The 17,932-nt window shown below is 50.4% G+C and overlaps 1 protein-coding gene across 2 annotated transcripts; it reads right to left on the bottom strand.

The window, feature by feature from the left end:
* Positions 1-1,511: 1,511 nt before the first annotated feature.
* Positions 1,512-8,327, bottom strand: LOC106699028 (ribosomal RNA processing protein 1 homolog A-like). 2 transcript variants are annotated; one of them, XM_023763582.1, is made up of 4 exons: positions 8,141-8,327; positions 6,357-6,410; positions 3,193-3,278; positions 1,512-1,610 (listed from the first exon to the last, which is right to left on the bottom strand). In XM_023763582.1, exons 1-4 carry the CDS (start codon positions 8,271-8,273, stop codon positions 1,551-1,553), a joined length of 333 nt encoding a protein of 110 aa, XP_023619350.1. In that variant the 5' UTR covers positions 8,274-8,327; the 3' UTR covers positions 1,512-1,550. The 2 variants fall into 2 exon arrangements, with proteins under 2 accessions (XP_023619350.1, XP_023619349.1); XM_023763581.1 differs by lacking the exon at positions 1,512-1,610 and adding an exon at positions 1,623-2,436 and having other exon boundaries at positions 6,353-6,410; positions 8,208-8,322.
* Between the last annotated feature and the right edge of the window lie 9,605 nt (positions 8,328-17,932).

The following is a 17,932-nucleotide window of genomic DNA, read 5'->3' as shown; positions in this document are numbered from 1 at the left end:
CTATTGAGGAGTGAAAATGGAAAGCCCGCTAAATAAAGTAGCATGAAACAACTTCAATTGGCAGAGTTGTCTTAAGTTAATGGTAGATAGACTTTTAATAGCAACTTTTAGTAATACCATGAAAAAAGAAACTACAGCAATACTATTGGAAGAAAATACCCCTAACTTTCTAATGCTTGCAGATAAACACAATGGGCATCTTTTCCCAGCACCCTATGATTTTTAGACTAGGCTACAATTAAAATATCAGAATTACTGAAACTTTCTGTGGTAAAACCTAGTTATAAAAATTATGTAATTCAAAGATAACATTGTTACCTTAAGCCTAATATAATGTTGTAACCTGCTTACATTCCTCTCTGCACTTGGATCAAAATACTTAATGATCCTTCCATTGGAAATAACTGGCAGTGGAGAAAAGTTGTTAGAGTCAGATGACGAACAATACTATCTTAATTTTGCAATATATTGAGTTTGCTGGTGCTGTTCTCCCTCCCCCCCCACACACACCCCGTCCTATTTCTATACAGTTTAGCAACAGCCTTACAGGGAAAAATAAAGTTTAGTAACAAAACATTCAACTTCATTAGAAAAAAAAAGCTACACTGTACACCCATGTTCACAGAACAGATAAAACGTGGAAGGAATCAAAGTGTCCATCCACAGATGACTGGATAAGCAACATGTGGTCCATGCACACAATGGAACACCATTCAGCCTTAAAAAGGACCAAATCCTGGCACAGGCTACTACATCAATGATCAACAGAGCTCCCTGTCCTGGTGGAGTCGACATCAGTGGGAAAGATGGGCCGGGACAATGACCAGTGATTTATGTAACTAGAAGCGGGTTATGCCAGGAAGTGAGACAGCAAGGGAGGCAGGCGAGGGCTGGGAGGTTTTGCTTCAAGCAGGGTGGTGAGGGGAGGCCCCTGGAGTGACAGAGGGTGGAGACCGGTGGGAGAGAGGGGGCCGGGGGAGTCAGGATGGCGCACATGGAGCGAGGGCCAGGGGAGTGAGTGACATGGTGCCTGTTTTTCAAGGACACATTGGCCATCAGGCCAAGAACAGACTTTGGGGGCAAAGGCAGATACCAGGAGACCAGACAGGCCCAGGGCAGGTGGCACAGAAGGGACAGACACGTCGCAATGATCATTGACAAAAGAGCTAAACACAAACACACAATACTTTTTATGTGAGAACTCAATTCTAATCCACAACTTATCATCAAGGTTGAAAACAAACATTTACATGAACTCACACAAACTATAATTTTTAAAACACCTTCACTGTAAGTGCCGTCGGGTCACTCTCTAATGTGAAAGCTGACGTCTCATTTACGACAAATAATTAAAAGAGAACCCGTGAACCCAATCCCCCAGGGACAGGAATTGGGACTGGGCCTCGAGCAGCAGACGCAGGACGTGCTGTGAGTACTGACCTTTCCTTCCATCCCCACATTTTCAGGGCCACCAAGGACTCCTTCAGGACCATCTATTGAGCTGTGGCACACAAGGAGGTCCCGTTAGTGGTAGCGCAACCCAGACTTCCCTAGATAGCCCCTCTGCCCGTGGTCGTCTGCGAGCCCCAAACACACAGCAGGCCCCAGAGCTGTAGGTGGACAGAACACCAAGCCCTCAGAACCCTGGAGAGGTGTTGCTGCCCAGGGCTGAGATGCCCCAACTTTCCAAGCGCACCACGAAGTCAGGCTCATAGAGGAGACCTGGGGAGCAACTGAGGCACCATGAACAGCAGCGGAGGTGGACTGGGCCCTGCTTCAGGAGTAAGGACGGGAATGAAGCACAGGTGCCCAGAGGCGGCAGAGGCCCTGTAAAAACTGGGTCCGGCAACTGAGAACATCTCCCCCCAACAGAGCAAAAGGTTTACTTTCTTTCTGATCTCCATGCAGTAAACTCTCCCCTTAAACCTATCATTTCAATTGAGCCCAATGCCTGCCCCACAAGCCCCCGTTCCCCAGTGCATTGCTCACAGCATTTCTGGCCCAGTTTTCCTGCGTTCCGCATACTGACCCCACATCCCGCAGAGGGTCCAGTCGTGGTCAGGAGTGAGAGGACAGGACAGAGCACTCCCAGCAGCCAGGACACCTGTTCTACCTCATTCCCTACCTGCAGTGCCATCAAAAGGGGGCTGTGCTGCTAGACATGGTCACAAGGGGACCTGGGAAATGGGCCTCAACAAGCAACTGAATCCATCCTGGCGAAGCGACTGCACCTCAGGCCCCATGTGCTGATCACATAGAGCTCCCCCGCCTGATAAACCTGTATTTTGTAAAAGTGCAAAGCCTGGCCCCGCCCTGCTCCTCTGCCCGTTGCCTTCGTGTCCAACCTCTTTCCCTCCTCAGCTCTCTGCCGGGACCACACTTCAGTGTCTGCCATGCATGCGGCGTCCACATGACCCTGAGCCAGTCGGAGCTGAGCTGAGTGACAGAATCACACATGAACTGCTGCCCTGAGGGGATGCGTCCTCAGTGAGGCTTGGCCACTGCCCTGTACAGTGTGCCCAGTGGGTCACCCGCTCTGAGACAGCAATACTGTCCCCTCATCTGGGGACTGTCCCAAGTCCCAGTGAACACCACTTAGTAACAACACTAGAGTTCAACACGGGATGGGGGTGGGGAGATATTTCTAAAGGCAAATCAGTAACCTAAATTTACAGGAGGGGAAAGGGGATCCTGCAAACAACAACTGTACTGCTGCCCCCGGCTGGAAGAAGCCAACTTCAGTGCTGGCACCCAGGCTCCCAAGGGCCTCCACCGAGGGCACGAGCCCCACGGCTCCGCCGGCATTCACGGCTCCCCACAACCCTCCAGGAGGGCAACTGTGACCCTCCTCCTCTGAACTGAAAGCCTGTACGGTGTTTCAAGGACTGAATTCTGTGCCTACTTGCCAACCTTCAGAGATGGGTCAAGTGCTGCACAATCCTAGGCATGTGCACCCCGAACAAGACCTAGGCTCCCTGAGCGACCACCAGGCTATGGTCAGTGGTCAGGGTGGCCGCACTGACCAGAAGCCTTTAGCTCTGCCCTGTTGGGGTGGGAGGCTCAAAGGCCAGACCACTCCATGCTGCACCCCCAGCCCTCCCTCCCCAACTCTCTGGGTGCTCACACCTGCTCCCCCCCCGCCACTCTGGCACCGCAGGGGACCCGGCCGAGGGGGGCGCGCTGCTTCCTCACCATGTAGAACTTATCCAGGCGCAGTCTGTCTATGCCCGTCCACTCGCGACTCATGGTCTGCCAGAAGGTCTGAAGGAACAGGTGCTCTGGGGAGGGAAACAGGCCACAGGAGAATCATGGAGGAACCTGGAAGCCACTCTGGGAAGTAACGTGACAGAATATGAAGACACCTGGTCAGGGTTTTGTGTGCAACCAGCCTCTGCCATTCTCAGTCTGAGTTGGCTGAGCTGTGAATCTGGCTTAGAAATGGAGCCGTGAGGAACCTCAGAAAGAAAAGCAGAGCTCACCACAACTCGGAGCGGCAGCCACATTCTCCGAAGAACAGGTGCAAAGAGCACGCAAAGCCACCAGCAAGAAAGGAGGCTACTCAGGCCACTTCCTCCCCAGGCCCTCGGCCTCCCTGTGGCTGGGCTGAGGCCCTGCCTGACACTCATGCAGGACCTCGGCACTTGCCCCTCTAGCCGTACTAACCAATCAAATGCAAAATCCTGCTGATAATGGCTACGCAAGGGTACAAGGGGCTGACCTGTGCCCTTCAGACACCTGTGTTGAAGCTCTAACCTCCATACTTAGAAACAGGACTTTAATTGAATAGTAGAGGCCCAGTGCATAAAATTCGTGCAAGAGTAGGCCTTCCTTCCCCTGGCTGCCGGCACCGGCTTCCCTCTGGCACCCAGGACCTGAGCTTCCCTCTGGCCACCGGCAGGCACCTGGGACCTGGGCTTCCCTGGCAGCCCCCGCTTCATCCGGATGTCTGGCCTAATTAGCATATTACGCTTTTATTATTATAGATATGGTCTTTAAAGAGGTAGTTAAGATACAATAAGGTCACTGTGTGGGACGTCATCCAATCAGACTGTGTCCTTATAAGATGGGATCAGGACACAGACACGGAGGGGCAATCACATGAGGACGCAGGGAGAAGACAGCATCTTCATGCCAAAGAAAGAGGCCTCAGGAGAAACCAGCCCTGCCCACACCCTGACATCGGGACACAAAGGGCATCTCTTATCTCCCGTTACAGGCTTCTCCAACAGCAAAGAGCCGATCAGATGGTTCAGCAATGGACGGGCTGGTGTTCACTGACTCATTCCAGTGTCACTAGGTGAACACTCTATACTTTGCCTTCTACTGAGCAAACTCTTCTGCAGGTTCTTAGAAGGTAAAAAGTACAGAAGGTAGATATTTGTAAGAGGCCGTGGGGGTCCAGAAAAAGCCTGACCCCACTCCAAGTCATGTAAAGGACATGAACTTGGCTTGCACCCCAGTTCTTGTGATCTAGGCAAGCAGACATTTTGTCATAGCAACTGTTTGTCATAGCAACTGTCAAACACAGATTGAACTAGACAAAGCCTGCCCAGTCTTGCCCAGTCTGTAACGATCTGCTACTTCCCCATGATAGGCCAAGCCCTAGCAGTGATCTATGAAGCATGACCAGCCACAGATTAGCTATAAAACAGTGTGTGTAAAAAATAAAGTTGCTGGTGCTTTGTGCCAGTCCTCCTAACCCTGGTCTCCTGTATTTCTTCAATCCCACGCCACATCTACCCTGCGGGACCTTTTGGGAGCGGGTCTCAACAGATATTCTCCTCCACTAATGACTCCAATGCAGTTAGACCAGGGGTGGGTAAACTTTTTGACTCGAGGGCCACAATGGGTTCTTAAACTGGACCGGAGGGCCGGAACAAAAGCATGGATGGAGTGTTTGTGTGAACTAATATAAATTCAAAGTAAACATCATTACATAAAAGGGTACGGTCTTTTTTTTTTTTAGTTCTATTCATTTCAAACGGGCCGGATCCGGCGTGCGGGCCGTAGTTTGCCCATGGCTGAGTTAGACTCTGCCAAGTTGAGAAAGTAGTTTCTGTGATTTCTGTGCACGCCCCCTCCCACCCCCAGCAAATTTTGATCCTTTGCCTATTTAAGTCTGAACTAAACCACTAGAAATGGTCCTAGTGCAGTGATGGCGAACCTATGACACGCGTGTCAGAGGTGACACGTGAACTCATTTTTTTGGTTGATTTTTCTTTGTTAAATGGCATTTAAATATATAAATAAATATAAAAAATATAAATCTTTGTTTTAATATGGTTGCAAAGATCAAAAAATTTATATATGTGAGACAGCACCAGAGTTAAGGTTTTTCAAAATGCTGACACGCTGAGCTCAAAAGGTTCGCCATCACTGTCCTAGTGCCTATGCCAGTGATGGTCCCCGGCCCTGGCCACCCTTAGGGCAGCAGAGGGAGACAAAATGCTGGTGCCTAGGCCCCACCCTCAGAACCCCATCTAAGGACAGCAGGGTCTGGACATTAAGACTCTAAAGACGCCCAGTGACCCCATGGGCAAGCGGCAGTGTTGAGAACTGCTGATGGTGCTCAGAAGAGAAAAAGCTCACTGAGGAAATCACAATGATCAGATGAGAGTCAGTCCAGAAGCTTGGTAGCACCACACCAGCTTGCCACTTTAATTTTAAAATGTAGGGTATTGCCCTAGCGGGTTTGGCTCAGTGGATAGAAAGTAGGCCTGCAGACTGAAGGGCCCCAGGTTCGATTCTGGTCAAGGGCACATGCCCGAGTTGCAGGCTCGATCCCCAGTAGGGGGCAAGCAGGAGACAGCTGAACAGTGATTCTCTCTCATTATTGATGTTTCTTTCTCTCTCTTTCCTTCTCCCTTCCTCTCTGAAATCAATAAAAATATATTTTAAATAAATAAAATGGCCCTAACTGGTTTGGCTCAGTAGATAAAGCGTCGGCCTGCAGACAGAGGGTCCCAGGTTCGATTCCAGTCAAGGGCATGTACATTGGTTTCGGGCACATCCCCAGTAGGGAGATGTGCAGGAGGCAGCTGATCGATGTTTCCCTCTCATCGATGTTTCTAACTCTCTATCCCGCTCCCTTCATGTCTGTAAAAAAAAATCAATAAAATATATATTAAAAATAAATAAATAAAATGTAGGATATTAGCCCCTTAGACTTTTGAGCTGAGTGTATTTTAGGTAAAAGAGTTAATACGGATTGAAGTGTTTCACACATAAGCACCAGCAGACACCAGCTACCATGGGGACTTCTCTCTTGCTCAAGATCTTAGAACCCAGGCTTCTGTGTGTGGAAGCTACTGACTCGGTGGTTCTGGCCTTCCCAAGGGGTAAGGATACTCACGTGCCTCTGTGGTTTGAAAAGCGTGGACAAGCTGGGAGATGGTCCTTCCTAGTTCCTCCTGTGCAGGAAATAGTCAAAAAACTCCGTCAGCCCCTGAAGAAATGCGGTTTCACAACAACAAGCAACACACTCAGCTGTCCACCCGCCATGAGACAGGCTTCACTGGCTGCTTCAGCCCAGTGTGCGTGAGGCCTGCAAGCTACATCCCTGCTGCGAAGGGCTTCACTCTACAGCTGGGGCCAGCAGAACCTTGCAACAGGGCAGTCACTGCCCTCATGATCCGGCTGAGCCCTGAGCAATAGAGGTTGGCAATGGAAGGAGAGAATAAGAGAAGGCAGGCCAGAGCAGAGAGCCACAGGACATGCATCCACCTGAGCCGCAGAAAGAGGGAGCCAACCAGCCCTAGTAGGTTTGGCTAGCTGGATAGAGCGTTGGCCTGTGGACTGAAGGGTCCCAGGTTCGATTCTGATAAAGGGCACATGCCCAGGTTGCAGGCTTGACCCCAGTAAGAGGCGTGCAGGAGGCAGCTGATCAATGATGCTCTCTGATCATTAATGTTTCTCTCTTCCTCTCTGAAATCAATAAAGATATTTTTTAAAATAATAATAATAAAGAGAGGGAGCCAACCAGACCCCTGCAACTTACTCACTGCCTGCCCGTGTCACTGGCCAAGCAGCACTCCCTGCACTTGCTAAATGGGTACTTCCAGAGCCTTCCCTGAGACTCTAGTTCAGAGGCATGGAATACAGTGCAGGATTCTGCACTTCCAGTACTGCCCCCCCACCCAGGGGATCCTGAAGAAGAGTAAGCAGTTCATATTCTAATAAACACTGTTTTACAAAGGCTAGCATTTTAGGGCAATGAATCGACTCTGTAAGACACCATCGTGTATGAATACATGTCATTATACATTTGTCCAAACCACAGACCATACACCAGGGGTGAACCTTCAGGTGAATTATGGACTGAGGATATCGATGATGTGTCAAGTGTTAGTTCATCGATTATAACAAATGTATCATCTGGTGGGCGATGCTGATAACAAAGGTAGCTGTGCATGTGAGGGGGGAGGCAGGAGATAAGGGAAACTTCTGTACCTTCCTCTCAGTTTTTCTGTAAATTAAAACTGCTCTAAACAATAGGGGGATAATTCATCCAGCGTCACACTTGGGGTTGGTGCACTTTTCTGCATCACACTCCAAATTTCAAAAGAAAAGGTTAAGTCATCAGGCTAGTACAGGACGAAGACACATAAAATCACTCAAAATAATTACTGAGTCCTCTGTCTGGCACTGTGTTCAGTGAGCAGTGGTTCTCAGACCTGAGCGCGTGTTAGAATCACTTGGGGGCTTCCTAACACAGGGATCTCGGACGCTACGGCCAGTTTCTGATCCATCGAGGCTGGGATGAGACCAAGAAACTGCCTTTTCAACAAATGTCCCAGTGATGCTGTCCTTGCCCCAGGGGTGCCACACTTTGAGAACCTTTGTTACACAGACCAGTTAACAGGCATGTTCTCTGCTCTCGCGGGGCGTACGCTACAGTGAAACTCAAATGACAACCCAACAATTACACAAGGCGCATTACTGACAAGTGACAAATGCCGCGGGGAGGGGCAGTGGAAATACCCCCGTAGGCGCGACGGACCACGTGGTTCGGAGGCCACGCAGCCAGGACCGCCGCCGCCCCCACTCACCCCCCTACCCCCACTCTCGTCCCGCCGGGCCGAGCCGCGCCCCGACCCGGCAGGCCCAGTCCCCCAGGCGGCCCCGCAGGCCACGCGCCAACCTGCAGCCCGCTGAGTCCTGGCCACGATGTATTTCCGGAGCTTCCTCACCGCCCGGTCCCGGGTCACCTGCGCGTTCCCCGCCAGGCGCTGTGCCAGCTGAATCTCAGGGGAGAGCTGCACCCGCGGAACCATGGCGATCGCCACTGAGAGCAACAGGTAACAGGGACAGCGCCGCCGCGCTTCGCCCGGTCGCGCGGTGTGACGTCACATGACGGCGCCGGCCTGGCCGGGGCGCGCTCTCTGAAAACCGTTGCCTGGGAGGGCCTCTCCCCGGCTGCACGCCATCGCCCCGTAGTGGCCGGGCCCCGCAATGACAGCTCTAGACAGTTGTAATTCAAAGGTCACTAAACGTGTGCCCGCCTTTTAGGGGGGCGGTAGTTTAACCAGGTTGATGACAGAGGTTCTTTAGCAAAGAAAACCAGCGAGCACAGATAGAAGGAATGGAGGAATTGGAGAACACTCTGTGCAGCCCCCAGTGAATCTTTGATTCAGGGCGAAAGTCATCAGAAAATGGCACAAGGGCTAAAGAAAGGTGGTCCAAGCTATCAGTCCCCGCCCCAAATGGCCTGCGACTGTGGGCGGGAGGAGGGGGGTCTCCCACGCAGCAGCCGCACCTGTGGGCAGTCAAACCTGACCCTCATCCAGCCTTCAGGGCTGCACCCCAGCTGTCAGGACATAGGAAGGCTGAGCAGGGTGCACAAGAAAATCATGACCCTTGTCTGCGACAGTTCGCAAGACAACCGTCCTGATATCTTCACAGAGTTAAAGTCATGGATGGAGGAAGGAATGAACGCCTATATAAAGGAGGGGATGTACTCCTTTACATATTTGCATATACAAATCTTGATTGGATCCCGGTTCAAAGAAAAAGCTCTATAAGTCATTTGGGGGTCAATTGGGAAAGCTTGCATATGGACTGGATGTTGGATTATAGTGCAGAATAATTGTTTATTTTCTTAGGTGTGACAATGTAGTGTTTATGTTCATGCAGAATGTACTCAGCAGATTTTTTCTGTAAAGGGCCACGTGTCAGGAACCCCAAGCCTGTTGATCTACTAGGCTACCAGGGTGCAGGGCTATGATCTATTATGGCAAAGGGACACAAAGCAAATCAGCACAGGAAAAGGTCATAAGAGTGAGTCCAGGAGACACTGGGAGGAGGCTTCCAGAATCCTCTCCAGGTGGAGACACACAGGCCACACTTACCTCCCCTGCAAGGAGCTGTGACAACAAGTGTGAGATGTTGACTACCAGGAAGCAAAATGGAGAAACACTCACTTCCTTTACCTTAGTGAGTACAGGATAGTTAACATTTACAGTAAGTAGAGATGGTATGTGGGCAGCAGCATAACTGGTGCCAATGTGGTTATGCCTCCAAGTGGTTTGGAAAAGAATTTCACCCTGACTTATCAAAGGTACCTTATCCTAGATCAGTGATGGTGAAACTTTTGAGCTCGTGTGCCAGCATTTTTAAAAACCCTAACTTAACTCTGGTGCTGTGTCACATATAGAAATTTTTTGATATTTGCAACCATAATAAAAAAACTTATATTTTTGATATTCATTTTATATATCTAAATGCCACTTAACAAAGAAAAATGAACCATAAAATGAGTTCGCATGTCACCTCTGACACGCATGTCATAGGTTCGCCATCACTGGTCTAGATGCATAAGAACAAGGGGAAGGGCTGCTTACAGTAAAGATTGGCCTTTCACTAAGGAAGCTATAGGCCTAGGGATGTGATTACCCGCATGACCTTCCCAGCTAGGAATTTATGGTCGAATCACCTTTGTGGTTCCTTTCAGGCTCACCAAGCAGCGCCCAGAGCTTGTCAGGTCTGCTATGTAGCCCCTTTTCCATTCACACATTCATTCAGTCAGTCATTCAATTATGACTGAATTGTAGGGGTCTCTTCTTCCCCTATACACCTGGCCTCCTACTCTGGCCTCTCCCACTTACCTGATCATGGGCCACTCCCATCGGGGTTCTGCACGGAGCCCTACAGAAGGCAAGGCTGGGCCTGCAGTCAGCACCCAGTGGTGGGAGAGGCCCAGCATCTCCTGAAGTGCAGCCCTGGAGTGGGGGAGGGGTGCAGCTGGAATGCCACTCCCACCCCAACCTGAGGCCCTGGGAGGCATCTCATCACTGGACTCCTTTGTGCCTCCTCTACTCACACACGTCAGCCCTTCTCTATGTCCCTGGATCACACACTCGTGACATCCAGAGTGGCTGGTGCAAGGTGGGTGCTGGACCAGGTCTTGCAGATGAGAAGTGCAAAGCAGTCCAATGCACTGGGGAGTGAGGCCAGGCAGGCCTGGTCCTGGACTCCAAGATGCCCTGGCAATCTCTGTCCCCCAGCTACTTCTGGAGCCCAGTGAGCACAGACGTCTCTCCCTACTGCTCTTGGGGACTCGCAGGTCCAGCTCCACTCATCTCTGGGTCCCTCGCACCTGGAATCTGCCCTGCAGGCAGTGTGGCAGCGGATGGCGTAGTGAAGTATGGTAGCATTCATCTTGGGTAGAAACTATAGTTTAACTTTAACCCTGCTGTTGGGTTTCTGTACTTATTTGCTTGCTAAAATAATAGAAAAGTTATTTTGATTTTCTGAATTATATAAATCATCCCATTCGATTAAATATCCTATTGATTGTAATGTGACTATCCCATTGGTTGTGGTCATACTTGTGTTACAAAGCACATTTTCCTTTACCTGGGAAGGACAGCACAATTATCCCAAGGTCAGAGGGCTCCAGTTAATGTGTCCCTGTTGACTCAGTGTTCCAGAGACCCAAAAACTGTAATTTAGATAACATGAAACTGCTTCTGCTTGTGTAAACCCCTTTTTTGCAAACCGGGTTCCTCGTTCCAGACCCGAGGGCTCTAGAGAATGTGTTTCTGTCAATCCAGGGACCCAGAGACCCAAAACTATAATTTAGATAACATGCTGCTTCTGCTTCTGCTTCTGTAAACTGCTTTTTTGCAAACCAGGTTCCTCATTCCAAACCCTGGGATGTAATCAATACCTTTGTGATCTTTGCCTATATAAATCTGGTGTTGGGGCTGAGGAGGGCACTATGAGATCTGCGAGAGTGAAATGCCCTCTCATAGTCCCGGATTTGCAATAAATGTGCTCTTTAATTCGACTTCTTGAGGCGTCCTTGTGTGATTTTCGGGGTACATTACAACATTTGGAGGCCCCAGCGAGATGCAGCCCCCTAGGGGTGCTGTTTCGAACACAAAGGGACGCCGAACCTCCCCTTGGTCCGTCATGGAGACTGAGGGGTTTCTAGGGGTTGTGCACCCTGGGAAGTTCCAGGGCCCGGGAGAACTCCCCTTGGGATCCAGCTAGCGGACAGGGGATGTTGGCCCCCCCCCCAAAAAAAAAAATTTCATCGGATCACCTAAGAAATCCTCTAGTGGTGAGTCTTGGGACCGGTCACTGGTGGTGGATTGGGAGAAGGGCTGGAGGAAGCCATAACTTCTTCCTTGGAGCACCCTTGAGATGTCAGGGGCTACTCTTGGCTTTGGCTTTTTGGTTTTGGTTTTGTTTGTGAGCTTTGTGTGTCTTTTTGTCATTTCGCTGAAATCCTCTTGGAGGACATAGAGTGGATTCATCCAGCCTTTTATTCTATTGAAGGATTAAATGAATGGATTACTGATCTAAGTTATCAAGGATCTCTAAGGGATGGCTTCTAGATGGTATTCACTGTCTCTGGGACTTCTGGGAGGGAAGTCAAAACTCAGACTGGCTAAGGGTTCGAGTCTGACCTGTCTTTTAAAATGGTAGAAGAGAAGTGTCCTAGGCAGTTTTCTACTGCCGCTTTTCAGGCACTTGTTCTGTATCTCTGCACTATTGAAACTGATTTGTTGGTATTTTGTGGTGTAAATGTGGCGCACGACGGTGTAAAAGTGTTTTTATGTTTGTTTCTGTTTTCTTTAAAAAAAACCTTCTAAACATCTGAGTTTCCGTGGTGATTCAAAGTTTTTAATGGGGAATGTTATCTGTCTTTATTGTTTAAATATGTGTCTTTGTTGTTTAAAATTGTTTAGCTAGTAAAATTTCTGTTTGTGTCTCTTAAAAAATATGAATGTATTGCTAATCTGAGGAATGTTAATTATTTACATGTCACCTAAAAATTAAGGCTAAGAGTTCTAACTAACTGGAAAATATGGCTTTGGTGTAATGGAGGAAGGTAAAGAGAAATACTAAATGGAAGATCTGAGGCATGGTTATGCATTTTTAAAGGACATAGAAAGAAGGTTTGAAGGCTAATTTGAAAGTGTGAAATTTGTGAAGGTTGTGTATGTGATGAGAAGGAAAAGAGCAATGTTGAAAGAAAGTTGAATGGATGATAGGCCAGTAAGCTGGGACAAGTAGAATAGGGAAACTGAGCAGAAATCCTATCTTCCCTAAACCAAGGACACTTGGGAGTAAATGATTTTCATTTGCCTCCCTAGACAGAGGTTAAATAGTTTATGTCAATCTGATTAGTGTCATTTGCTGTCCACACCCAAGGACAAATGAAGTTAGAAAATAAGCCTTATTTTGATTAGTTCTTTTATTCAGGTATTTTTTTTAAAGAGGAGGCAACCCGGTCCTTCCCTGCAACATGGGTAATAGCTCCTCCTCAACCTCGACTGTCTTAGAATGTATGTTAAGGAATTTTAAAATTGCTCAAACCTTGCCGCCTTGGGTTTGGTTCTGCGTGTGTAAGAAGGGACAGAGTAAGGTTTAGTAGCAGGAGTGAAGAGGCAGGCAGGGCAGGAACAAGCCAGAAGAAGCTGAGCAGGCCATCCAAACCACCCAGCCACTATTGGCCAGAGCCGCCTGAGGCAGACCTCCTCAGACTGGCAACAGCTGACTCTGACTAGGACAGACTGGGCTCTTTCCAACTGGGCCCCCATGAGCCAATGGTTGAAATGAAAATCGGGGACCAGACTGTGAATTTTATGGTTGATACAGGAGCAGAGCACTCGGTAGTTACTCAGAAGGTAGCTCCCCTCTCAGGACAGGAAGTCACCATTATTGGAGCTACCGGGACCACAGCTGCAGACTGTGTGCCGCTCCCTCCGATGTCAGTTAGGCAGCCACCAGGTGGTTCATGAATTCCTGTATTTGTCAGATTGCCTGGTCCCTCTAATGGGCAGAGACCTTTTAGCCAAAATGGGGGCAGAAACCACTTTTGCGCCAGATGGCTCAGCACAGCTTTGCCTAGGTGAAGAGACCTCCCCAATGATCCTGTCCTTAGCAGTGCCGAGGGAGGAAGAGTGGGAGATTTTATACCCGCCCCCGGCCCTCATATCTGTTGTTGTCAGGCTTCCATCAGGGGACTTGGGCAGTGTTCCTGTTATCTGCTCAAGATCTCAAGACTGTAAAAGTACTTGTTACCATTTTGTTATTAGTTTTTACAATCAGTACTTTTTAATGGAAACACACTCAAACCAAGGGGCTTTTTGGAGAGGTCAGGGAGTCTGATTGCAGGGCGTGTTTCCCCTGGCCAGCATAAGGGCCGCTGGCGCCCACCATGCCACCCTCGCTGGCTGGAGGCAAGCGCTTTTTCCAGGGGGAACAGAGAGAAAAGGACTGCCAGAAGAAAATGCCTTTCCCCTGTGGCGGGAGCACCTCCACTAGTCAGCTGGGGACCTGGGCCTATCAGGCTCCCATCTCCCCCTCCCTCTGCTCACCGGGTTTGTAATTGCCTCTCATCCCCTGAGGGGTTATTGTGAGTGGGGGGCCGCTGCTGCAGTGGGGAGGAGGGAAATTTCCCCGTGCCTCCTTGTGCCTCCCTGCGCCCCAATAAAACCCAAGAACCCCCGGGGACAGGTGAAAGAACAAAGCAGAACTGACTATCCCCATACTTGTAGAGCTGGGTCTTCAGCCTGACCCCCCCCCCCCCACACCAGGGAGTGACCACAGGAATGCCAGAAATGTCCTAACTCCCCTAACCACCGCCTGAGTGGACCAATGAAGCTCAAGGAATGCAGCTAAGGTCCTAACAAGGCTATACCATAAAATGTTCCCTATGCGTCGCTGTTGACCAATCAGGACGTAGTGAGGGATGGCTCAAACCTTAGAATGTGTTGGTCACTTCCTGACCACTGTGCTGTAAGACCCTGCTGAAAGACCCTGACCAAAGTGACCAGTCTCTGTAACCGTAACCCACGTCACTTACCTAAGCCCACCCAAATGACTAGCCCTATATAACCTTTGTTCTCCTGGGGATCTCTCTCTCTCTCTCTCTCTCTCTCTCTCTCTCTCTCTCGTCTCGCCGCTGCGTCAGTAAAGAGGCTGGGAGCCAAACCCGGGTTTGAATAAAGACTCTTTGTTTATTGCATTGGAAGAGGCTCCCTGGTGGTTGATTCTTGGGGACCCCTAACTCTGGCCATAACATTTGGGGGCCCATCCGGGATCCCCAAAACCCACGAGGGACCCCAATCCTGAGAGTCTGACTGACCGCCGTGTCTGTATGTTGTCTGTTTTGTTCTGTGCAAGCTCGTTTCTGAAGTCTGTAGTGCCTGAAACGGTCTAGGTGGATGCACTGTAGAACCTCGGGTGGGAGGAGTTGGAGGACACTCCGATCCTCTGTCAGGAGGGGTGTAAAAACCCCTCACGAGGGGATTGGGTTCCACTCGAAACTCTGGGACGAGGCGGGTCGCTCCCGCTTGTTGGTGTAAGGCCATCATCCAGTTTTCGGCTTTGCTTCCACAGGGTGGGAAGGCTGTTCTTGGGCGCCTTTGTTTGTTTGCTTTCTGTGTTGTTTTGTCTAATTTTGTGGACTTATTGGATGCATGTTATGGGACAGACTCAAACTACTCCTTTAAGTATTATGATTGATCATTTTAAAGAGGTTAAAGGAAAAGCTAACAACCTTAGTGTAGAGGTGCGGAAAAGCCGATGGCAAACTCTCTGTTCCAGCGAGTGGCTGGCTTTCAATGTCGGGTGGCTGCCGGAGGGGACTCTCGGTCTCCCCACCATCTGCCGGGTCAGGGAAGTTGTCTCCCGGCCGAAAGAGGGCCACCCGGATCAACTCTCTTACATTGTTACTTGGCAGGACCTCGTGGAGGACCCGCCCTCTTGGCTTAAACCCTTCCTCCCCCAGCACCCTCCGGAGTCCGTTCTTGCCTTGCAGGTAGCGGATAAGAAGAAAGAGAAGAAGGCCGCCTTGCCGTCAGCTCCACCTCCCCTCTACCCGGTCTTGCAAGGGGGAACCGACAAGGAACTAATTTTTCCTCCCCTATATCAGCTCCCTAGGATGCTGGAGAGATTCAATCCTCCTCCATCAAGGGAAGCTGACGCAGTTTCGGGAGTGGCTGGGGGCGGAGTTCCGGGAGCGGCTAGGGGCGGAGTTCTTGGAGTGGCTGGGGGCGGAGTTCCGGGAGCGGCTGCAGTTCCGGTAGGAGGCCCGCCTCTCACCAGGCAGAGGGCTCAGCGGGAGCTGTCTGTCGCAGCCCCTGACTCCACCATCAAGGCCCTGCCCTTACGAGCCACTGGGCCCCTGGATGTGGAAGGCAATCAGCCCCATCACTATTGGCTCTTCGCCAGTAGTGACCTTTACAACTGGAAGGCACAGAACCCTAAGTTTTCTGAGAAGCCGGCAGGGCTTATTGACCTGTTAGACTCTGTTCTTTTCACCCATCAGCCCACATGGGACGACTGTCAGCAGCTTTTGCAGGTCCTGTTCACAACGGAGGAGAGGGAGAGAATCCTCAATGAGGCCCGGAAGGTGGTTCCCTGCTTAGACGGAAACCCCACCACTAATCAGGCCCAGATAGATGTCTCTTTTCCCTTAATTAGGCCTGAATGGGACTTCAACACTGCGGAAGGTAAGGAGAGGCTCCGAATCTACCACCAGACTCTAATGGGGGGTCTCCGAGCGGCTGCTAGGAAGCCCACCAATTTGACCAAGGTAGGAAATGTACAGCAGGAAAGGGATGAATCTCCAGCTGCCTTTTTAGAACAAATCATGGAGGCATACCGCACTTATACCCCCATGGATCCAGAAGCTCCCGAGAATAGAGCAGCTGTAATCATGAGTTTTGTAAACCAGTCGGCTGTGGACATTAGGAAGAAACTGCAGAGAATAGATTAGGAGAAAAGAGTTTTCAGGACTTGCTGGAGGTAGCCGAGAAAGTGTATAACAACCGGGAGCCTCCTGAGGAAAAGCAGGCCTGCGCCATGGCGGCTGTCAGTGACAAGCAGACCCGAAATCTAGCCAAAATTCTGCTAGCCATCACCATGGACTCCCCTGAGGAACGGACTCGCCGCCTTCGCCAACTTGCCAATGACCAGGAGGGAGGTAAGAGGGCCACCCGGGGTGGGAAAAAGAAACTGCAACGGAACCAGTGTGCTTACTGCAAAGAAATAGGACACTGGGTCTGAGAATGCCCCAGGAAGGCCGGTAGGAAGGGAAATAAGACAGACCGGGTGGAGGTCTTGGAGCTGGAAGGACTGAGTGATTAGGGGAGTTGGGGTTCGGACCCCCAACCTGAGCCCAGGGTAACTCTTAGAGTGGAGGGGACTCCTGTTGACTTCCTTGTCGACACTGGAACACAACATTCAGTCCTCCGCACACCTCAGGGGAAGCTAGCCAACAAAAAGTCCTGGGTGCAAGGGGCAACTGGCATGAGCCAGTATTCATGGACTACCCGAAGAACAGTAGATCTAGGAATGGGCCGGGTATTCCATTCCTTCATGGTAATACCAGAATGCCCTTACCCCCTATTAGGATGGGACTTGCTAACCAAGATTGGAGCCCAAATAACTTTCAGACAAGGGGGTCCCAGGTCACCGATGGCAAAGGCTACCCCATCCAGGTTCTTACTCTGAGACTGGAGGATGAATATCGCCTCCACCAGGGGGCGCCCCCAGTAGAGAGCAATATGGACAGATGGCTACAAGAATTCCCCGCAGCTTGGGCAGAGACGGGGGAGTAGGACTGGCCGCTCACAGGGCCCCAACCCTGGTGGAGCTAAAACCAGGAGAAGGCCCGATAAGAGTTAAGCAGTACCCTATGTCCCAGGAGGCGTAGAAGGGGATCCAGCCTCACATCCAGAGGCTGTGAAGCCTAGGGGTACTGGTTCCCTGCCAATCTGCCTGGAACACCCCCCTCCTGCCAGTCAGAAAGCCTCACACAAATGACTACCGACCAGTACAGGACCTCCGGGAAGTAAATAAGAGAGTCATGGATATACACCCGACTGTTCCTAACCCATACACTCTCTTAAGCTCTTTGGTGTCCTCCCGAGTCTGGTATACTGTGTTGGACTTGAAGGATGCCTTTTTCAGTCTGCCGCTGGCGCCTCAAAGCCAACCCTTGTTTGCCTTCGAATGGCACGACCCGGAGGAGGGCTACAGTGGACAATTAACCTGGACACGATTGCCCCAAGGGTTCAAGAATTCGCCCACCATCTTTGATGAGGCACTGCACGAGGACTTGGGTGAGTACAGGAGAGAGCACCCCGGTCTCACCCTCCTCCAATATGTAGATGACATCCTGATTGCTGCTGACACCGCCGAGGACTGTGAGCAAGGGACCCGAGATCTGCTGGCCACCTTGCGGACCTTAGGGTACCGGGCATCTGCGAAGAAAGCTCAGATATGCAGAGAGAGAGGGTGAGTTATTTGGGATACATCTTGGAGGGCGGACAGCAGTGGTTGTCTGATGCCAGAAAAGAGACAGTCTTGAAAATCCCTACTTCCACCTCCCGGAGGGAAGTGAGGAAATTCTTAGGATCGGCTGGCTATTGCCTCCTCTGGATACCGAGTTTGCCGAGATCGCCAGACCCCT

This window comes from Myotis lucifugus, unplaced genomic scaffold (genome assembly GCF_000147115.1).
Source record: "Myotis lucifugus unplaced genomic scaffold, Myoluc2.0 scaffold_291, whole genome shotgun sequence".
Classification (NCBI taxonomy): Eukaryota; Metazoa; Chordata; class Mammalia; order Chiroptera; family Vespertilionidae; genus Myotis; species Myotis lucifugus.
Note: the sequence above shows the minus strand (reverse complement) of the source record. Positions and strands in the feature narration are given on the sequence as shown.

What these genes read in the sequence shown, in the direction of transcription:
- LOC106699028 (XM_023763581.1), bottom strand. Translation starts at nt 8,273, where the DNA reads ATGGTTCCGCGGGTGCAGCTCTCCCCTGAGATTCAGCTGGCACAGCGC. An exon ending in TTTTCAAACCACAGAGGCAC is followed by an intron (nt 3,279 to 6,352) that starts GTGAGTATCCTT and finishes TTCCCTCCCCAG; the next exon opens with AGCACCTGTTCCTTCAGACC. An exon ending in GCCTGGATAAGTTCTACATG is followed by an intron (nt 2,437 to 3,192) that starts GTGAGGAAGCAG and finishes TCTGTCACTCAG; the next exon opens with CTCAGCTCCGACTGGCTCAG.